The sequence below is a fragment of the Phacochoerus africanus genome, chromosome 15 (genome assembly GCF_016906955.1).
Source record: "Phacochoerus africanus isolate WHEZ1 chromosome 15, ROS_Pafr_v1, whole genome shotgun sequence".
Classification (NCBI taxonomy): Eukaryota; Metazoa; Chordata; class Mammalia; order Artiodactyla; family Suidae; genus Phacochoerus; species Phacochoerus africanus.
This window is the reverse complement of record NC_062558.1, coordinates 127,107,929-127,131,170: the sequence shown is the minus strand read 5'-3', so window position 1 is coordinate 127,131,170 and position 23,242 is coordinate 127,107,929. Positions and strand designations below refer to the sequence as shown.

The following is a 23,242-nucleotide window of genomic DNA, read 5'->3' as shown; positions in this document are numbered from 1 at the left end:
GAGCATGATTTGGGGTATCAGATGGAGAGGGACTCCTAAGCTGGGCATGTAAGCTTGGCCATTGTTATGAGTTGGGTTGTGTCCCCCCCAACCCTGACTCCCCCCTAAAAAATATGGACTCCTAAACCCCAGGACCCTCAGAACATGGCCTTTTGGAGTAAGGGTCTTTACAGAGATAAAATGAAGCTGTTAGGGTGAGTCTTAACCCAAAATGACAGATGTTCTGATACAAAGGGGAACTTTGGGTACAGAGATATGTACATGGGGGTGCTTGTGGTATGGCCAACAGCAAAGGGGGGTCTCCAAAACTGGCTCCCTTGACGCTGCACACTCTTCTCAGCTTCCTCCCTTTTTAAAAATTGTTTTCCCCAAGTAACTGATGGTATCTGTCAGTCTGAGGGTCAGATGACAGGCTGTCCTTGACCAGGGAGGGCTCTCTCACTATGGCCAACCAGTCCTGCCCTCTCCAGTGTACCTGGTTCCACTTGCTGTTGCCCTCATATGGTCTTCTCCCCTCTCGCCTGGATGTCTGCAGGGCTCCTCCTCCTTGCTGGCCTCCCAGCCTGCAGTCTCAGCAGGTCTTCTTCCTGCAAGCCTGGACCTAGAACCCATGGCTCTGTGGAACTTTCCCCACCTTCCTCTTCCTTCTTCTGAGCCCCCCTGTCCTGGGATAGACCTTGCTTTTGGCACCTATCAGGCAGCCCGACCATGTTGACTCCCTGCCGCTGTGCCCGCCTCCAGCACTGAATCCCGTGTGTCCCTCTCACTCCAGGGCCCAGCGCAGAGCTGGCGCAGGGTCGTGTTTGCAGAATCTCCATTCCTCCAATGAGCTATTTTGCCAGCAATGTGTTGCTTCGCCCAGGGTGTGGGGTCAGGCCCTCGGCCTTGGGCCCGTCCTCTCCTGCTCAGGGCCCCGCCCCTGTCACTACCACGTTCACTGAGCGGCCCCCTTGTTCCCTTTACTGTTGTAAAGCTTTACTACTTTCACTCCATGAATCCTTGCTAGAGCATCTGCTTTCAAGGAACAATCTGGAGCCCACCCACAGTGAAGTTTGAAGCTCAGTAATAGCCTGACATGCCACTGGGGTTAGGATCCAAAGTCAGGGTGCTGAAACTGCCATGGAGGGTGGGTGGCCAAGAGGGGAGACACTCAGGGGAGGCAGTGACCTTCCATGACCTTCCTGGCCCTGCATAACCCCTGGGGATGACCGTGGGACAGGCTGGGCTCCTTGAAGGACAGCCCCCGCCTCCCCACCCAGTGCCAGGTACACAACACTGTGTGGGCAAGGCCTGAGGTCGGGGTGGCTGAGTGGATGACAGAAAAGTCCCCTCTCGGCAGGGCCTGCATTGGGCACTCCTCTCAGAGGCCATCTCTGGACTCCTCCTCAGTGCCGGCCCTGCCCTCGGATGGCGCCTGCCTGGCAGCCAGAGGGCTGGAGGCAGCCCCGGCACAAGGCCAGGGGGGCATCAAGTCTGTGCTCTGTGATGTGTCCCCTGCAGTCTCTGGATGCTAGAGCCACCAAGTGGTCCCACAAATAGGTCACATCATAGTACAAATGCCCTTCCGTGATCAAGGTGATGGCAGCGTCAGGGAAGGGCCCTGGAACCAGAGTCAGGCCCCTGGCACCCGCTCTCTAGTCCTGTTCTTTGCCACCCCTTGGGTGAGGAGCTGGCAGTGCGCACAAGGATCCAGGAAACTGGGGGAAAGAGGCGGTAACTGGAGGTCAAGGGCAGGAAAGCCAAATGTATAGAAACATGCAGGACATTTAAAAATATTCAATTCCCAATGTCCCACAGGGGGCAGCCGACATCAGTGACAGAGGTGGGCAGAAGGATGCATCAACGGATTTTATTGGTGTTAACAGGGCGGCCGCATGGTGCCTGGAGTTTAACAGGGTGTGAGAGGGAGCAGAACGTCTTCTCTCACAGTCTGTTCGCTACAGAAATTGTACCTGTGGAGAGAAAGGAACGCTTTTTTAGTGCTGAGCATGCTTACTGGTGATGAGTCGTCAAGCAAAGCTAATTGCTGATTTACAATTAAAAAGGATGAGGGCAGCTTCAAACGGTTGTAGGGCTGGAGCTTTGTGGGAGGGGTCACTTGGGCCCCAAACTAGTCTGTGAGGTTTGATACTGGTTTTATCTTCCCGTATTAAAAACATCCGATGTCCATTTAGCCTCTCTTGGCTACCTCCCCTCCAGAGTCAGCCAGTGGAGAAGCTGCAGTCAAGCCATTGGAGGGGTCAAGTGGCAGCTGATGGACTCAGGGCTTCGGGCATGGCCTCAAGCACACTGTTCCATTTCTAGAAAGTGCAGGAAAGCCCTGACCTTTCTGCAGAACCCCTGGAAGTTGCAGTGCCCTGGCTGATTTGGTCCCGTATTTTTTCCTTTCTTGGATCTAGTTGTGAGCAAGTCATCTCCTGGGAATGCCTCGAAATTTAAAAATTCCCACGAGACCACTTTCTTCAGACAGGATTTTAACCACAGGGTCTCAGGATCCAGGCATTGGGTCCACTTGCTAACAGGGTCTGGGGAACTGACCACAGAGCCCCAGTGTCCTTCAATAGGGGCTGGCAGGGGAGGCCTCGGCTGCACCCCTAGGCTGCCCAGGGCTCCCCATCAGCCTCATTGGTGCTGCGCTCCTGCTGAGAGGCTCCCCTTGTTCCACCCAACCCCTGCCTGGGCCCACCCCTCTGCCCTCCCATCACAGAGACAGGGAGGACCTCCCAGGGGCATCCAGCCAGATAAGACTGCTTCGAGGTCTTCCAGCCCAGCCCTGCTGCCTGGGGGAGTGACGTTCTCTGGGGTCCGAGTTGAATGACCCCACTTAACTTCTTAAACCTCAGTCAATCAGAGACCAAGAGCCCAGGATCCCCTTCCCACCGAGCCACAGAGGGGTGGCCTGGCGCCGGACTTGGGGTCTGGGCTTTGGTCATTATCCTCACATCCCTGCAGCTGCCAGGGGCCGCCTGTGTCAAGATGGAGATACTGCGAGTATCGCCACCTCAGTTCTCTCTTCTCTCATCTCGAATTTTATATTTTTTGCTAATTTTTCCTTCTATTTTCCTGAACTTTCACTGATCGTCCTCTTTTTAGCATGTAGCCACTCTCTCGCCCATACGTATACCCTTACACCCTTCAGAAATTCTTTCTTTCTTTCTTTCTTTTTTGGCCGCACTGTCTGTTATTTTATTTTATTTTTTTCTGGGTTAGGAAGGGCCCCCAGATGGGTGTTGACTGTTAACTTTTCTGGCTGAACCATAACTGACTTCCAGGGGCGAGTTTCCGTGACAAACACAAATCTCTACAAACATCCTCAGGCACAAGCCAACCAACATACATACTCCGTCTTATCTTCTCCCTTCTGCACAGTGATTTTGGCTGCACCCACTCTGGGGAGAGTTGGGTTTAGCACGTTGTTATTCCAAAGAAACTTGACTTGCTCAATTGTTCCAACATCGAGATCTGCATCAAACTCATTGGAATGAGTGGACCCGGGTGTGATAATCCCACTTTAAACAGAGAAAGAGAAAGGTTCCTGTTCATTGAAACAAGTTCTCGTGACCACATAAGTCCCTGCCACTCTGGTCTACTCTAGGTTAAGATGATTTTTCCAAATTCATTCTCAAGTAAAGTTTAGCTAAATAAAAAAGCCAGCTATATGCCAGCAGCTTCAAATAATTATTTCAATATTTTTTCCTCAAACTTAATGTATCCTCAAAACTTTCTCATCGAAACTATATGATTCCATGATTTCTTTTTTTTCCTTTTTCTTTTTTTTTTTTTCTGGTAGAAATGATGAGCAGTAACAAGTTATCCACTTAGTTTAACACAAAAAGCATCTGTTACTAGGCTAATCAGAGAACATGATATCTGGGATAATAGTAGATTTACTTTTGAAAAGTCTGATCTATTGGGAAAGACGTAATGCCTGGATTTATAACAGAGAAAAGAACATTTATTAGCAGAAGTCTGAAATTAACTTCAATACATAAAGTAAATAATTTAAAATCCATTGATAAAGTGACAACAAGCCTTTTCAGTGCATGGATGTGAAGGCCGTGCACATCATCTAGTGAGAAGTGCTACCAAAAAGGGGAATTTACGTGAAGATATTGTATTGGCGAGTGTTTCCCTTATCTCCAAACAAAGCAACTTTGATTTGACCCGAGGCTGCTCTTCCAGACAGTGTTATGGTAACTCCATATCTCCAGCCTGCACAGGACACAGAAAAGAGTTCAGTTTATTCATGCACACGTAGTTCACCCAAATCTCAGATTCCTGTCCCCATCCCTTACACTGAAGCCTCAAAGAAGGTCTACCTGTTAATCTAATCTACAACTCAAATTAGGCCATGAGAGGAATACACATCTGGCAGAATCCCCTTCTAGACTTGCCCCACCCAGTAAAGGGACGCCTAGCCTCATGTGGCTGCTCAAATTTAAGCCCAAATTAGCAACTCCCATCATGGCTCTGTGGTTAACGAACCCGACTAGTATCCATGAGGATGTGGGTTCGATCCCTGGCCTTGCTCTGTAGGTTAAGGATCTGGTGTTGCCGTGAGCTGTGGTGTAGGCCAGGGCTACAGCTCTGATTGGACTCCTAGTCTGGGAACCTCCATATGCCACAGGTATGGCCCTAAAAAGACAAATACATACATAAATAAAAGAAACTCAAATTAGATTAAATTAAAAAATCAATTCCTCCCTTTTCCTAGCCACATTTTAAGTGTGGAATTGCCGTATGTGGCTAATGGCTACTGCACTGGACGACACACGACATGTCCATGAGGGCTGAAAGTTCTGTTGGACAGCTCTGCTCTGGAATCAAATTCCTATGATTTAAGCTAAAAAGAGAAGGAATGAGGGCCTGTGCCCGGGAGCCTCAAGGGCAAGGTCTGGGTCTTTCCTCTGTCTCTCCAGGGACCAGGTCACTCTCGACTAGGACAGTCATTCAGATTATACCCGAAGGGCTGTCTCAGAGCACACAAACCTGCACAAGTCTGACCACACCCTCGCGCACAAATCCACACACATATACACAGGCACGTATACATACATACACACCCACCTACTCACATACATTTTCACACTCATACACCTGTATGTCTGTAGACACACTCACACATCCTTTGGAATAACTACTTCTTGTCCTTTACATCTTCAGAGGTGTTTTCCCTGCCCCTCCTCTGATCAGGGCCAGGTCCTCTGTCCCACAATATCACTGCAGCAATGCGCTGAGTTCAACACACTTGTCTTCTCCGCTGTGTTATAAATTTCATGCCAGTGTGTCTTGTTCCTCCCCACATCCCCCATGACTAGCATAGTCTGCGGCCCACAAATAAATATTAGTTGAGGAATGAATATATAGCTTTTCAATGTTTAATTTGTTGTTTTAAAATATGGGCAAGCTACATCAAAGGAAGGATTGATTAACCAATGTCTTTTTTAAAAAAATATACATATACAGTGATGGAAATGTTCTATATTGGGATTGTGAAGATGGTTGCATGATTTTTCACGTGTCAAAACTCATAGAACTATATACTACAAAGGGTGACTTTGACTGCATATAAATTATACCCCAACAAACTTGACTTAAAAAAACTATGTAAGACATGCATTATATTTATGTATTTATAGAAACACAGTCCCTTTTTGACACTACAATATCCTAGGGAACTATCATAGGGCATGTTGGCACAAAGTGGCTGAAATATGTCCAGCTCTACTCTATGTCCTAGTCTATTCAGTAGAATTTGGAGAGAAATTAACTTTCTGATTCCCAACCACCCTCCCCCAGAGAGTCCTGCCCAAGGGCATCAAGAACACATGAGCAAAAGGGTGGAAATGGGGAGAGTGGAGCTGGCTTCTTAAGTGGGCCAGACAAGCAAGAGCTGGTACCAAATACAATTTGATGAACAGAAGAACGAGTGTGGATGACACAATTTTTAAAATGAGAAGAACAAGGAGTGGGGGAGGGGAAATCAGAGCAGAGGGCCACAGAGACAGAGAAAGTGCTATTACCCTATTAACTCTGCTATTTGCTCCACTCACTTCATGTCGCAGAAATAAAATGGAAGAACAGACCCTTTCTAAGTCCTCAGTGGAGTCTTAGATGGGATTGTTTGAGTGGATGTGTGCTTTTTACTAAGATAATTAAAACATACCTACAAATATTTCAGATTAGAGGCAAGCCCTTCATGTAAAACTAATACTTTTTTTCTTCTTTTTAGGGCCATGGTATATGGAAGTTCCCAGGCTAGGGGTTGAATCGGAGCTATAGCTGCCAGCCTATGCCACAGCCACAGCAATGCCAGATTCAAGCTGCGTCTGCCACCTACACCACAGTTCATGCAACGCCGGATCCTTAGCTCGCTGAGAGAGGCCAGGATTGAACCCACATACATCCTCTTGGATATTAGTCAGGTTCGTTACCTTTGAGCCACAGAGGGAACTCCCTAAAACTAAAATTTCCTGACCTGGACAGGAAAGTCACAGTTCAACTCACGAGCAAAATCTTTGGAATCTCCTGTGTTCAGGAAGAATTTCTGCTGCTCCTCATGTGTCTTGCCAGCAAATCTATCGGCATAGTGACCCATCTGTGGGCATCCTTCATCTGGACAGGGGAAGCACTTGTTCTGTTGAGAAAGATAGATCAGGCTGTAAGCTGTGAATTTGTCTTTTTTTTTTTGGCTGTACCAACAGCATATGGAATTTCCCGGGCCCAGGGATCGAACCTGAGCTGCAGCTGAAACCTATGCCACAGCTTCAACAATGCCAGATCCTTAACCCACCACACCACAGCAGGAACTCCTGAATTTGTCTTTTTATTTTTGGCTGTATCCAACGTATTTGGAAATTCCCCAGGCCAGGGATCGAACCTGAGCCAGAGCAGTGACAATGCCAGATCCTTAACCACTAGGCCACCAGGGAACTCCTAAATTTGTCTTTTTTAGGATCCACACTTCTAGGGAGCAATTTTCCTATAGTTTGAGTTTCCTCTTTTGTAACTAGAAAGAAATTGGCATAGATGGTCTTTAAATTACCTTCATCCAGATGTAGTGCCCAAGTCTGATGCACATCACATTAGAACTACTTGGGGAGCTTTAGAAAACATCGATACCTGGGCCCCAGGTTAGATCAAATACATCTTCTATAGACGGGTGTGCTGGTGAATGATTAACAGGCTACTCTGGGGCAAAAAGTCCTGATTGTAGCATTTGCCAATTTCCCTGGTGTAAATACACTCGGACTGTGGCCAGGTTCAGGTTACCAGCATGATGTCACTGAAAGGGGATTTGGGAAGAGATGTTCACTCCAGCTCCCATGGGCCCGAGTTTCAGGCTCTGGCCCATCATTTCTTCCATCTCCCTCACTGCCAGCTGCGCAGGGTGCAAATTCCCAGCCCAGCATGTAGACCCCAGCATCTACATTTCCTTCTCTCTGGTGTGTATATTCTTCTCTCACACATTCTGTTCTTGCTCTGCCCTTGTCAGAAATGTGCATTCCTTTTTCCTTCTAAACTCTATGATTTTCCAAATCAGACTCAAACCTTGCCTCCTACAGGAAGCCTTTCTAGATCATCGAGTTGACTGTTCTACTTTCTGATTTCCCAGAACCTTCCTCCCTTGCATGATTCTTCTAGAACTTTACTTACCTCCTGCCTAAAGGATTTCCCCCTCCACTCCACACGACTGTGAACTCTGACAGGCAATGCAAAACAAGTATGGGATGGTCAGAAACTAGGGAGAGGGTACTGAGGATCCCAACTGGGACTCAGGGCGGGACAGGAGCTTACAGACTCAAAGGCCCTGTAGGAAGCGCAGGGGTATGCAGCGAACCCATCGGGATTGAGGATGCTCTCTGAGTAATACTTGTAGCTTCTCAGGTGATTGCAAGCCACAAAGTCCCGGGTTCCTGGGGAAACAAAGGAGGGAGTCTGCACAGGGGGTTGGGAGGCCAGTGACAACTTCTCTACTTTTCTCTCCAAGGCGGATGGTTCCAAAGTGGGACCGTATTTTCAGAAATTTAGGATTAGTCCAAAATACAGCTACAAAGATGACAGTTAACATATATAGGAGCTGTTTTCTGTGTGCCAGGCAATGTTCTCAGTACTGCGCATGTATTGTTCTTGTAAGGCTGACCTCTCCTCCAAGAGGGATACCATACCATCCCCAATCACATAAAGCTGTACAGACCACAGCCTCAGATTTCAGATTTCAGACAGTAAGTGGTGAAGCTAGGTATTAAACCCAAACCCATCTGGTGCTTGAGGCCATGCCTCTAACCTCTGTGGTGTCCTATGTCCTGGGTACTGGGCTGGAAGTCCTTGAAGACAACCAGATGTGCTAAAGCCAGGGCAAGTGCATTTTCATGCTGTGTTTAGACAAATAGAAAAGGAGGGCTGAGAAGCTTAAGGTGGCTTTATATGAGCATCCCTTTCACTCTTATAATGCCTTGTCCCTTCTTACAACCTTCCTGGGCAGCTACAAACTCCTGCCGAATGGCAGCTGTCATAGCATCCCTTCCAGACCCAGCCTGAATTTACTTGGACATTAGTGATAGACAGTCTAGGCTACTCTATCCATGAAAAGTCTCCTAAGGCTATAAAATACAAACACATCTTTCTTATCCTTAATATTTGCTTTGATGGCATCCAGACTCGTCAAGCCTTTACACTCAAATTTAATAAAAATCTTTACTCATCAGATGTGGTCAGACCACTAAAGATTTCACCTTATCTGGTGCCAAGTGATGATGTGGCTGAAAATCTCACCTGGTCATTCTGACCTTATTAGATACAGAGTCAGGGCTGTATCTGAAGTGTGCCCTTTATCCCAGGTGTGCTGATCGGTGATAAAGAATAGCCACCTGAGTAGAACAGTCTCTAACTTTTACCTGTGATTGTTTCTCATTCCTGACCCAACACAGAAGAGTGGTGACTCTCATTATCCAAAAGGACTTGCCATCAAAATGACTGGCAGCATTTTCATTTTGTCTATGGACTTGAAGCTGGTTACAAAGTTTGAGCTACATCACTGACTCCCAAGGGAGAACTGGCAGAAAAATTCTCTTAGAGTCACAGTATTTACTTTTACAGTATTTCTTTCCTTCATTAGGGAGCTATCAATTTATTGTTGGAGTGACAGCTTTAAGCAACAGTTTCGTAGTTCTTTGTGGCTTGTATACTCCAGGGTCCCCACAACATTTTAAAGGAATGCAGTCAGCAGGGCTGAGATATAACAAGTGCTACATGGCTATATTTTTAAGAAATAAGATCTAGAAGTGGGATGTGTATATTTTTAAAGAGCAGTGTGTTTTCACTGTCAAGATTTGCTCCCCCAGGGAAGTGAGGCCCCTTGTTCTGCCCTGGCTTTACCTGACCAGATGCCGTCTAGGTCCACGATCTGCGACAGGGCATTCTTCTTGCATCCAGGCATTTCTTCTCCTCCATTTGGGAAGAAGTCAAGGTGTCCTAACTGTTGACTTGTTCCAAAGCCTGAAATGTTTAGAACAGCAATGAGGTTTTCCTAATTCTGGGATTTCCTGGTTAAAACACAATTGCATGTGCTTATAGCTGGAACATGGCAGGACTCACCCAAGAATGGGATCAGGGAAGCTGCATCCGTGTGGATCACATCAACAAAGTCAGCATCGGAGGGATCGAGTCGGACCTCTTCAGGAGTACCCTCAAAACTTGCTTCTACAGGATCCAACCCTAGGAGAAATGGCCAGTGTCAAGACGATAGGCCCAGCAGTAGGTCCCAGAGGGGTTGAGGTGTATAGTTGTTCAGGATGTGCACTGCCCAACTCAAGGGATGCCATTCCCTCTATGCAGCGCCATGACCAGAGTACTGAAAATGGGGACATTGAGTCTCAATGTCGCTCATTACAAGAGAGCTCCAGTGGCATGGATAGAGAAGGGCAGTTGAGCAAAGAAATTTAGATTTTGTTTAGGTAAGGATTTTTTTTTTTTCATACCAGATTCTCCCATTGACTTGCCTATCTTTTTTCTTCAGCATGCTCTTTTTTCATCCAAAGTTTGAAGAAAAAAGGGGCCAAGTAGCATGGTACCATAATTAAGAACACAGTTTCTAGAACTAGGATGCCTGGCTCCAAATACCTACCCCACTATTTCTCAAGCAAGTTGCATCATTTTAGGCGAGTCACTCAACATTTTCTATGCCTCGGTTTCACCATTTATAAAATGAGGGTGATAATACAGCTGTAATAAGATTAAATGAGACTGACCTGAGAAAATATTCATTAGGTTGATGTCAGCGAACGTTTTGCCTATGTTCTCTTCCCAGAAATAAGAGCAAAAATAAACCAGTGGGACCTAATCAAATTGACAAGCTTTTGCGCAGCAAAGGAAACCAAAAAGAAAACAAAAAGACAACTCACAGAATGGGAGAAAATAGTTTCAAATGAAGCAACTGACAAGGACTTAATCTCTAGAATATACAAGCAACTTATACAACTCAACAGCAAAAAAGACAACAACCCAGTTGAAAAATGGGCAAAAGACCTGAGTAGACATTTTTCCAAGGAAGATGTACAGATGGCCAGCAAGCCCATGAAACAATGCTCAACATCACTGATTATTAGAGAAATGCAAATTAAAACTACCACAGGATACCACCTCACACAAGTCAAAATGACCATCATTAATAAGTCCACAAATAACAAGTGCTGGAGGGGGTGTGGAGAAAAGGGAACCCTCCTGCACTGCTGGTGGGAATGTAAGCTGGTACAACCACTATAGAGATCAGTATGGAGATACCTTATAAATCTATACATAGAACTGCCATGTGACCCAGCAATCTCACTCTTGGGCATATATCTGGACAAAACTTTCCTTAAAAAAGACACATGCACCAGCATGTTCACTGCAGCTCTATTCACAATAGCCAAGACATGGAAACCACCCAAATGTCCATCTACAGATGATTGGATTAGGAAGATGTGGTATATATACACAATGGAATACCACTCAGCCACAAAAAAGAACAAAATAATGCCATTTGCAGCAACATGGATGGAACTAGAGTCTCTCATTCTGAGTGAAGTAAGTCAGAAAGAGAAAGACAAATACCATATGATACCACTTATACCTGGAATCTAATATAAGGCACAAATGAACATTTCCACAGAAAAGAAAATCATGGACTTGCAGAATAGACTTGTGGTTGCCAAGACGGAGAGGCGGAGAGTGTGGTGGTTTGGGAGCTTGGGGTTAACAGATACAAAGTATTGCCTTTAGAATGGATTAGCAATGAGATCCTGCTGTGTAGCACTGGGAACTATGTCTAGTCACTTTTGATGGAGCATAATAACATGCGAAAATAGAACGTGTACATGTTAAGTGTAACTGGGTCACCATGCTGTAGAGTAGAAAAAAAATTGTATTGGGGAAATAACTATTAAAAATAATAGTAATTAAAAAAGAATTCAAGATTAAGTGAGATAACGCAGTGCCTAGCACAGCACTGTGGCTGCATAAGCCAATATTTCGTGTTTTTTCTTCCTGAATATATTTCTTTCTTGACAGACTCCTAGATTTAGCAATTTTTTTTCTTTTTAGGTCCACATCTGCAGCATATGGAAATTCCTGGGCTAAGGGTTGAATTGGAGCTGCAGCCGCAGGCCTATGCTACAGCCATGGCAATGTTGGATCTGAGCCACATCTGTGATCTATGCCACAGCCTGTAGCAATGGCGGATCCTTAACCCACTGAGGGAGGCGAGGGATCGAACCCACATCCTCATTGGACACTATGTTGGGTTCTTAAACCGCTGAGCCACAATGGGAACTCTTGCCTATTGTTTGTTAAGGTTGGATAGAGCAGCTGAAAAGGCATGAAGATAACTGTCTGTTGAAAATAAAAGGGAGTGTTCTTACAAAAGTAGAGACTTGTTTGAGCCATTTGACAACAGAACTGGGTTTGAATGTCACTTCTACCACATCAGTTGTGTGACCTTGGGCAAATCATTTGCTTCCCTAAGCCTTTTTCTTTAGTTCTGAGGATTAAGTGAGAAAATGTAAGGCACTTTGCACAGTATTTAGGATAAGTAGGTACTTAATCTATGCTTACTATAATAATTACATTGGCATTATAATGATTGTATTATGTTGATATATTTTGTTTTTGTAATTTAAAGGCTTTGCTCAAGTTAAAAGAATGCTTTGTTGTGATGTTGGCTGGGTTTCTTCTACCAGCAAAGGCAGTGGAAGCATAATTTTTGTGTTCTATTCTGTCCTTAATTTCAGAGAGGAGGGGAAAGGAATGACAATACAGACTCCCCCCCTCTCTTGTTTTTTGGCTTTTTATGGCTACACTTTCAGTGTATGGAAGTTTCCAGGCTAGGGGTCAAATTGGAGCTGCACGTACTGGCTTACACCAGAGCTGCAGCAACTTGGGATCTGAGCTGCATCTGCGACCTACACCACAGCTCACAGCAACGCCAAATCTTTAACCCACTAAGTGGGGCCAGGGATCGAACCCACATCCTCATGGATACTAGTCAGGTTCACTTTCGCTGAGCCACAACAGGAACTCCCAGACCCTTCTTAATTATGTTTGCTCACGTTCATATTAGCATTACTCTGCATTTCTGCTGAGAGATCCGCATTACTGGAAAAATGGGACCTAGAGAGAAGGGGTGGGGACAGAGGCAGAGGAAGCATAGGAAACGAAGCCACCACCTCTCCTGCCATAAAGATAGGCTTCTGGGGGTCTTGCTAAAATATTCTGTGCAGGCTTTAACCAGCTTTGCCACAGGCGAGGAGATGGACTCCCAAGGGCCAGCTCCAAGCCAGGCTGCTGTCTTGTACCATGTTCTGGTGCTGGACTTACTGGCCCTTGGATCTTACCTGTAATCCTGCCCAGGCCTGGAGTCTTGCTCCCTGCCTCTCCCGCCACGTGGGCCCCCAGGCTGTGGCCGATGAGGTGGACCTGGGACGGTGAGTAGCTGTAGTTCAACTGCAGAGGGAGAAGTGTATTTTCAGGCTCTTTCTGCGCTGCACTTTTTGTAGCATGCAAACCTAATGACATTATTACGCCTGGCCGAAAACTCTCCACGCCTCCTACTGCCCTCAGATCAAGCCCAAGCTCATTACCAGCTTTCCTGACTCAATACCTATTCCTCTAGACTCTTTTCTAGCCAAACACTTGGTGGAACTTCCAGTCCCTCAAATATGTTGTAGTCTCTCACATCTGGGTCTGGTTTGGACTCACCTTCCTGTTGTCAACCATCCCTCCCAACCATGTGCCCAGTTCGTGTTGACGCAGCCTAGCCATCAGCTCTCAGCTTACATGTCTCTTCCTGGGAGACATCCTGACTCACCCCCACTGCCCAGACTGGATTAGCTGCCCCCCATGTGCTCCTATAAAGTCTGTAGCTACACTGCCCCTCCCTTGACATCGGAGCCCTGATCACACTCTACTCTTCCTGCAGTCTCACCGTAAGCCCCCCCGCCCCTTTCCCCTGCCCCCCCAGGCCTGGGACCTCAACCATCCTCTGTACCTTCTAGCAGAGCTCCCAAAACTGTGCCCCCCAATATCAAGTGATACAAAGCTCCAAGTATGTACCCACTTGTCTCAAAGATGTCCACCCCAACGTACTTATTTATTGTAGGTCTATAGGGTTTTGATTTACAGTGAATTTCAGAGTTTTAGAAGTAAGGCTCCAAGAGAAATGTCAATTCTTTCTTTTTCCTCTTTAAATACATAACCACAGCTGCATCTTTACCCTGTGGGGACTGGTGGGGCCCTGCAGGCCTTCTCTGCGGTCAGGCTGTCACTCACCTGGAGCATGGCCAGCATCTGGGCCACCTGGGCGCCCACCACCCGCACATTGTTGGCGGCCTGTGTGTAAGTCGTCTGGGAGCCTTTCTTCCAGTCCACGCAGATGCAGTTCACCTCCTCTACCTCAAACAGGTTCTGGCGTTGGAGAGAGACCCTGGGGTTGTCATGCGGCTCGTGGAACCACATCCAATCAGAGCTCAGACACGGTCGCCGAGAGTTCCTACTGGCCGTCCTTCTGCCCCCTCCTAGGTGGGGGCCTGGGGTGAACTAGACTCTCTCAGGAATCTTATTGCCAATAGGAGTTGTCCCTCAGCGGGGAGGGAAGGCAAATCAATTCCTTCTCTAGGCTGCAGATTAATTAAAAGATGGCCACTGGTTTTCTTTGACCAGATTCAATACGATTGATTCAATAAGGTGGCTGAAACAACTGTGTGATTGAAAGAGCCCTATTTTGAAAAGAAAAGGTCTCAAGTGCCATCTCTGGAGGCCAGGGTCTAAATGACCTTCTGGGTTGGACCGCTAGGGGTCCTCGCAGCCTCTTGACAATGTTTGGACTTGCTTCACCCCAGTCTGCTGGGTGTCACCAAGTTTTAAAGTGGGAGGGAAGTGTCACTATTTTTACAGTCAGGGTAGCACAATATTTCATGGAGGAAACACACACAGCAGATATTTGAAAAAATAAAAACTGCACTGATTTAAAAGAGATTGAAGAATTCTAAAGCGGAAACCTCCCTGGATGTCAAAGGAACTGATGTATCCTTAGAAGTTCTGCCAAGGCAGGACCTATGACCAGCCTGACTTTAAAATGGTCTTATAAACTTAAAATCCACCTAGGACCTTTTCACATATATGATATTAAGAAGTGTGATCACACACACAGATGCCGACAGTGGTTTTTCCCAGGACTTTTATTTTTACAGCAGCCCTGAGGAATGTCTTACAAATATGGAGAATTGGTGGTATTAATTATATTTTACAGTTTATACATTAAGATACAAATTAATGATGGGACAGAAGCGGTACCAAGAGTTAAATGCCTGGTAAAACCAAGGTCAAATGCAGAATGATTTTAATTTTCTGGGTCTATAAATTTTCCTATTGACATTTGAGGTCAGAGTTATTCATGTGTGTGGAAGGCAGGCTGCTAGAGTAAATTCTTAGGTGTCAAAAAAATAGACTGAATCAATGTGCACTTAAAAAGAAGAGATGGTGGTATTCCACGTGTGTATTTCCTGTGCACACGTGCCTTTGTGTCTACATATGTGTACACACGTGTGTTATTCTGTCATCTGTTGTTCTGACCGAAAGACACTATATCACAGTAAGTTTGGCACTTTCTATTCTGCCATTTTGGGCTCCCAGTCGCTCTTAGCTCTATTTCTCAAATAAATGGCCAGCACACACCTCTGACTCAAGGAAGAGGGAAAGACTTGAACAAAAAGGACATATTCCCTCATTTCTAGGAATACAAAGTAGCCTCACTGAAAATAGAACAGGACAACATTTAGGCTTGATTTAACTCAAATGAGATAGCGGAAGTGTTTGTTCACATGGCAAATGCCATTGCTTCAGGCTACAGACGTGGTCCAGAAACAGGGAAGGGGATTTTATTTTTGTAAAGAGGCATTCTAATGGCATAAAGTTCCCTCTGCAGGTAATGATTTCCTGTTGGGAGCTCACTGATTGAGACTGCTTAAAGGGAGGAGGAGATATTAGTGGGAGGCAGTGGCGGTAGCCACAGGGGTTAGAGCAGCCCCTACCTGGCACATGTTCACCAGCCAGCTCTCATCTCCCTTGTCTATGAAGCCATGGATGATGAACCGGGTCTTCCTGTCTGTTTGGAAATTGGAGGCTTCAATCGTTGATGGATCAGAGGGAAGGAGAATCTGACAAAAGCAGAAGGGTTGTGTGTTTTTACAACCCAGCCACTCAGGCCCATCTCTTTCTTCCCCATCTCTGCTGTTACAATGCCACAGACCTTCAAAGCGTCACATAAAGCCAACTCCTCCAGGAAGCCCACCTTGACCTCTCTTTCCCTGCCCTGCCTTCTCAGGTCAGGAATGGCTACCTCTACCAGGTCTGGATTGTGGCTCATGGTCTTACCTTCCATCGTTTCTTCGGTAAGCTCTTTGCCCCAGATCAGAATCATACCACTAGATAGAGGCTCTGACAGATATAAACTATTCATTCATTCAAGCCAACTTTTTTTTTCTTTTTTTTTTTTATCTCTCACCCAATCTGTTCCAGGTGTGGCTAGGCCTGGGGGCAGCAGGATGGGGTGGAGGAGGAGGGTTCGAGGGTAAGGAACTCCTGGTCCCTGGTGGGCACAGTCCCTCACCAGGTTATAACAATGTTAAAATGGCAGAGGTCTCACTTGAAAGTTGTTTGGGTTCTCGTTGGTGTAGAGCAGGAAGCGAGTGCCAATCTTTTCAGGGCTCCAGGGGAGAATCTTCAGAGGCCTGATTACTGTCCCGGCCCAGGGCTCATCGTCAGAGAAGCACCCGATGGAATCATAGCAAACTTCCTTTGCTGTGGAGAAAGGATGGCTCTGCTCAGGAATTAGCTCCCCAGGCTGGGCTGTGGGACATCACTGCCACTCAGGCCTGGCTACTCCCTTGCTTGGGACAGTCTGAAGACCACACGGACACCTGCCTCTGCCCCACCAGTTCCCTCCCCTCCCCTCCCCATCCCATGTCCACCTTTCGATCTGTGATCAATCCCACTGAATCCCACCAAGATATCTCTGCTTAAAAGCACCATCAAAACGTTAAAAAAAAAAAAAAAAAAAAGAAGAAGGAATTCCCTGGTGGGCTGGAAGTTAAGGATTTGGTGTTGTCACTGCTGTGGCTGAGGTTCGATCCCTGGCCTGGGAACTTCCACATGTTGCAGGTATGGCCAAAAAAAAAAAAAAACCCCACAAAACCTTAAAAGTTTCTGTGTTCCATCCCTAGATACTCAGACTGTCTCCTCTCCCAGGCACAGGGCCCACCTCACTCGCCCCTCTCTGCAACCTTGGAGCTGTTTGCAACTGCTGGAAGCCCTTCCATGGCTGAGGCTTTCTCTGGCCAGTGTGGAGATGTTGGGAGGAGGGCTGCTGCTTACCTCTGGCTGCTCCCAGCAGGAAAAGCGTGATTGTCCAGATGTTCATCATCTGTGATAAATTTAGACATTCGGCCTCATCAAGCATGACCAGAGCAATGAGCAAAAACTCAGAAAGTCAAGGCCCTTTGCCCTGCCTCCCTCCTTCACCATTGCTGGGAGACTTACCCTGTGGGATGTTCCAGGACTTCCTTCCCTCTGGATCGAGTGCCCAGGCTGTTTTCTTATACTTGAGCCTTATCATTTGCTTCAAGGAAACAGCAGGTGATGATAGAGCATGCTGTGTGCACTTAACATTTTAATCTGCACAAATACACAAAACAAGATTAATATAGAAGTCAAATCTTCCCACAAGTCTGGGAAGATGAAAGCAAGCTTGATTAAAAGGAGGTGAAAGGTCCCTAACCTTTCACCTAGATATATGTCCATGTAATTATGAGCCAAGTGGGTCCCACTTTGCAATTTTTTTTTTTTTTGGTCTTTTTAGGGCCACACCTGCAGCATATGGAAGTTCCCCGGCTAGGGGTCAAATTAGAGCTGCAACTTCTGGCCTACACTACAGCCACAGCAACAACAGATCCAAGCCATGTCTGCAACCTATACCACAGCTCACTTCAACGCCAGATCCCTAACTCACTGAGCAAGGTCAGGGATTGAACCTGCGTCCTCATGGATACTAGTTGGGTTCATTACTGCTGAGCCACGACGGGAACTCCTGCAATTTTTTATTTTATCACCCAGTACTTTACAATTCCCAGTAAGGATAATGGCAGCAAACTAATAATGGAGGGTAGGATTTCATACTTAGAATGGATAGAAATGCCTTTGCAAATAGCTGCTGGTGAAGGAAAGTGTCTGATTAGGAAAACTGACTCTGCCCCTCTGTCTGTTGTTGGTAGTCTAGTAATATTTGAGCACATGAGCTCTGGAGACAGTCAACTGCCCAATAATAGCCTCTTGACCACAACTCCTCATTAACTCACATTCCAGTTCTCTATTGCTATATATTGACCAAGCCAAAATGTAATGGTTTAAAGCAATAGCAGTTATTACATTATCTTGCTATAACTTTGAATAGCTGAGTTCAGGAGCTCCTAAAAGCCTATGTTACCAGATCAGGTAATGTCTGTTGGATTTCTCCAGACCATCTGTAGGTTGCACATCTGTCCTAGAGGACTCTACTCTCTGAGGCTGTCATGAATTACCCACTGACCCCAGCATCTGTGAACAACAGCTTTGCTGGTTCACACAACAGGCAGATAAGCCTTCCCATGGCAAATACCATTGGTGTCCTATCCCATTCCCAAGTTAAATATGTCTCTATGTCAAAGTTCACACCGCTCCTGAATAACCAGGCTGGAGGGCCCTCCTGTGAAGAAAACTGAAAGAACTTCCCCTAAAGTAATAACGAATAGCAGCTAGGAGCTTCCGTTGTAGCTCACTGGTAATGAACCTGACGAGTACCCATGAGGACATGGTTCAATCCCTGGCCTCGGTCAGTGGGTTAAGGACCCGGAGTTGCTGTGAGCTGCAGTGTAAGCTGCAGATGTAGCTCAGATATGGCAATGCTGTGATTGTGGCGTAGGCCAGAGGCTATAGCTCTGATTTGACCCCTAGACTGGGAACTTCCATATGCTGCAGGTGCAGCCCTCAAGAGCAAATTAACTAGTTAATTAATTAAATTTAAAAATGAATCTATTAAAAAAAAAGGAATAGCAGCCAGCAGTTACCAAGGCAGAGCAAATTAATTAGTTAATTAATTAAATTTAAAAATGAATCTATTAAAAAAAAAGGAATAGCAGCCAGCAGTTACCAAGGCTTAGTACATGCAGAGTACTTAACATGAATTATTTCATTTAAATCTTACAACAACCCCATGAAGTACCCTTATTTGCCTCCCTTTACAGACATGGAATATGAGGCACAGGCCTTTAATTGCCTATAAAGTCATACCACTAATGAGTGATGAGATGGGATTTGAGTCAAGACCATCCAGAATGAAATAAGGAGTTGCTGAATATCAGTTATCCTCAGCAAGTTATCAATAAGATTTATTGACTTTTGACCACAAAGAATAGGGGAGATACTTAACAGAGAATAAATCAAAATTTAAAAGAATTCCCCCCTACTCCAGACTTGAGCCATCTGGTTGACCTAAGTGATGAGAGATTTAACCTTTGGAAGTCTGTTATGTGATCTAGAAAGGTGCTGGAGAACTCTACAGACTGAAGAGGTCAAAGGCATTTATGCTTTTCTTTGTCATCTCAGTGCTGATGCAGGAAGAGATTGGTGATAATCTAACAGTGGGTTAAACAGGTAGATTGTCTGGTAGGAGATGTTGATCACTGTCTGCCTCTTGGACCTCTTCTCTTCCCACTGTGCACTTGACCCTCTGCATGTGACCACAGTGGCTTCTGTCACACATGCCGAGTTCTTTCCCACCTCCGAGCTTTTGCACTTACCGTTCCCACTGCCTGAAACTCTTTCTTAGACTTCTGTTTAGTTGCCTCCTCCTTGTCATTCAACAATTTTAGTTTAAATATCACCTCTTTAGTGAGGCCATCCCTGAACCTCCCTCCCACCCCAGACCCCAGCTCCCTAGAACCTTATTTGTTTCCTTCTAGTCACCTGTCATAGATTATAATCTCTCATTTACCCATTTATTTACTTGCAATCAGCCTTCTCCCATGTAGAATGCAATTCCATGAGGACACAGACTCATTTACCTTGGCCCCTACTGCACCCCCAGCTTCTAGAACTATGTCTGACACTCAAGTAGTGATGAATTAATGGAAGAAAGAATGTATACATGAATGGACTTCATAGGTGTTTTATCCTTACTCTCAGAGCAGACTGCAGGCCTGGGAAAGGCGAGAGGGCACAGTTCACATCTGATTAGATTTAGGGGAAGCAGTCAACACATGATTTGTCACAATTTGCCCAGAGGTCAGGTTCCCATGTCTTTTTTTGTGTGTCTTTTTAGGGATGCACTCATGGCATATGGAGGTTCCCAGGCTAGGGGTCGAGTCGGAGCTGTAGCTGCCAGCCTATGCCGCAGCCATACCAATGCCATATCTGAGCCATGTCTGCAACCTATCCCACAGCTCACAGCAATGCCCGATCCATAAGTCACTGAGGGAGGCCAGGATTGAACCCACATCCTCATGGATACTAGTCAGGTTTGTTACCTCTGAGCCACAATGGGAACTTCCCCTGTGCCTTACTTTCCTCTCAACTCATCTCACTGCCAAGTTCATTTGTGAGCTCCATGGTCACCCCTGTGTTACGGGTTCAATGGCTGAAACTGCCTAAAGGTGATCAGAGCTGATATGATGTCTTCTGGGCAGGAAAGGAGGATTTAATCTCAAGGAGCTACTCAGGTGGGGTGGTGAGACTCCAGACACTCAACAGTGGAGGCATGGGCATTTAGCGCACAGGTTTTCTTTCTTAAACATTTTTTCACTCATGTTGCTAAGTAGGTATATATGCCCCATACATCTGATACAATACAAAGTTAAAAATGATGCTTCCCCAGCTCCTTTGTGTCCTTTCAGAGGTATTCTGTGCATTAGGATATATTGTATTTTATTTTAAAATATAAATGAGTAACACATTCTAGACATTATTTTGCCCATTGATTTTGAAAAATTAATCATATACTTTGAAAACCATTCCTTATCAGTGCATAAAGATGTGCTTCAATTTTTTGACCCGATGCACACTATTCTTATATTTGGATGGTTACTTTATCAGTCCTCAACTGATGAACTATGGGTTGCTTCCAATCTTTTACTGTTAGAAACAATGCCTTACTTAATATTCTTATGCATTTGTCAGCTGGATGGCTGGCATACCCATGGAATAAATTCCTACGAAGGGAATTTAAGGGACAAAAGATGTATACCTTTAACGTGTTGATAGTGGTCACTGCTCCAAGTTTCTATGCTTGGATACCTCCATTATCAGAAATCCCTCTGTATGCTGGCTCTTCTACCCACCCCACCCCTGAAACAAGAGTGAAAGAGAGACCATTCGCTATTTATTTATATTTAGTTTTCTAAATTATAGTTGATTTACAATGTTGTGCCAATTTCTGCTGTACAGGAAAGTGACCCAGTCATCCATGTGTTTGTGTGTGTGTGTGTGTATTCTTTTTCTCATAAAGCTTCTATCATATTCTATCACAAGAGATTGGATCTAGTTTCCTATGCTATACAGTAGGACCTCATTGCTTATCTGTTCTAAATGTAATAGTTTGCATCTACAAACTCCAAACTCCCAGTCCATCCCATTCCCTACTCTTCCTCCTTGGCAACCACAAGTCTGTTCTCTATGTCTGAGAGTCTGTTTCTGTCCTGTAGATAGGTTCATCTGTGTCACATTTTAGATTCCACATATAAGTGATATCATGTGGTATTTGTCTTCCTCTTTCTAACTTACTTCACTTAGTATGAGAATCTCTAGTTGCATCCATGTTGCTGCAAATGGCATTATTTTGTTCTTTTTTGTGGCTGAGTGGTATTCCATTGTGTATATGTTCCACATCTTCTTAATCTATTCATCTGTTGATGGACATTTAGGTTGTTTCCATGTTTTGGCTAGTGTGAATAGTGCTGCTATGAACACACGGGTGCATGTATCTTTTTAAATTGTAGTTTTATCTGGATGTATGCCCAGGAGTGGGATTGCTGGATCATATGGTAGCTCTATATTTAGTTTTCTGAGGAACCTCCATGCTATTTTCCAAAGTGTTTGTACCAATTTACATGCCCACCAGCAGCATAGGAGGGTTCCTTTTTCTCCACACCCTCTCTAGCATTTGTTATTTGTAGACTTACTAATGATGGCCATTCTGACTGGTGTGAGGTGGTACTTCACTGTAGTTTTGATTTGCATTTCTCTAATGATTAGTGATGTTGAGCATTTTTTCATGTGCCTGTTGGCCATCCCTATGTCTTCTTCGGAGAAATATCTATTTGGGTCTTCTGCCCATTTTTTGATTGGATTGTTTGTCGTTGCTGTTGAGTTGTATGAGTTGTTTGTATATTTTGAAGATTAAGCCTTTGTCAGTTGTACAGTTGCAACTATTTTCTCCTCTTCTGTAGGTTGTCTTTTCATTTTTTTAATGGTTTCCTTTGCTGTGCAAAAGCTTTTAAATTTGATTAGTTCCCATTCATTTATTTTTGTTTTTATTTCTATTGTCTTGGGAGACTGACCTAAGAAAACATTTGTAAGGCCATTAACTATTAAGCAGGTAACTTTTTAGAATATGTTAGTTATGGGGCTTTTCTGAAATGTGACATCCAGGGAAGCCCAAGAGGTGGCATGTCATCATCAGATCCCCCCTCTGCCTTGAATCTGATTCTGCTTTGAGGTCTCCCTGGCTTTGTTCATCTCAGCCCAGAATTCCCAGTTATTAGGCGATTGGCCTCGTGAGGTAAGGAGCTGTCCCTGAATTAATTAGCAAAGGGATGTGGGTCCTATTGGATAGTTCTGGATGTGCACCCAAAGATGGAGATGAAGTTATGGCTGAGAAGCCACTGTAAGAGGTGCATCGCCCTGCAGTAATAAAATAGCAATTCTAAATCAACTGACTTCCAGATGGAGCCGAAGAGCTGCTTTCCTCCAGCCATTCAGATTTATCCTTTTTTTCTTCTTCAATTTCAAGCTTACAATGCACAGCTACCTTCTCATCTTATAAGAGAATGATCTTGTATACTCTGGGGGAAGAGTAGATTGTTTCAAGCTGGGTTCTTGGAGCTCTTAATTCCAAAGAAGTTTTTGTCCAGAGAAACCTGTTTTCTAAGTCTTTTCCATAGCCTGGAAACTCACCTACAGTCCTTTGAACCACAGTTCTAAATATCCCTTGAACTGGCTTAATTGCTCCCTGTGTTTCTTGTGATGGAAGTGGGCTGCAAAATTTTGCCTTATCATTAGTCAACTCCTGACTTCTTTCTTTTTCCTTTATCAAGGATGTTCTTGTCTGTGGGAAATGAACTAGTTTTCTGAGTGTAGCTCAAACTTCCCAAAGCCCTTGATGGCTGTTAGTAGATTCCACTAATTCCTGTGGGCTGGTTAAGAAGTAAAAGTCTCAGGCCAGACAGACCCTGAGGCCAGTTGGCAAGAATCAGGCCCAAAAGTTGTACCCTCTGTAGAGGATGTCAGTATTTCTGGAATAGCCCCAGCTTTCAGAATCCCAGAGTACTGGAAAGTTCTGGGCCAAGTGGAGAAAGAGTTAGCTCAGGCAGTGAGCAGAACCCACACTCGTTCCATGCTAGTACCAATGGGATTGATTTAAACCTCAAACTTGGGTCAAGTCAACTCTCAAAGCCTTTTG

The 23,242-nt window shown here is 45.1% G+C and overlaps 1 protein-coding gene across 1 annotated transcript; it reads right to left on the bottom strand.

Annotated features, from left to right (window-relative positions):
* Positions 1-1,833: 1,833 nt before the first annotated feature.
* PNLIPRP1 (pancreatic lipase related protein 1) lies at positions 1,834-17,082 on the bottom strand. Its single transcript, XM_047761677.1, has 13 exons — positions 17,074-17,082; positions 16,909-16,957; positions 16,181-16,335; positions 15,567-15,692; positions 13,807-13,941; positions 12,873-12,981; positions 9,598-9,717; positions 9,379-9,498; positions 7,798-7,916; positions 6,508-6,637; positions 4,104-4,212; positions 3,342-3,509; positions 1,834-1,952 (listed from the first exon to the last, which is right to left on the bottom strand). The coding sequence occupies exons 2-13, from the start codon at positions 16,955-16,957 to the stop codon at positions 1,889-1,891; spliced, it is 1,404 nt and encodes a 467-aa protein (XP_047617633.1). The 5' UTR covers positions 17,074-17,082; the 3' UTR covers positions 1,834-1,888.
* Between the last annotated feature and the right edge of the window lie 6,160 nt (positions 17,083-23,242).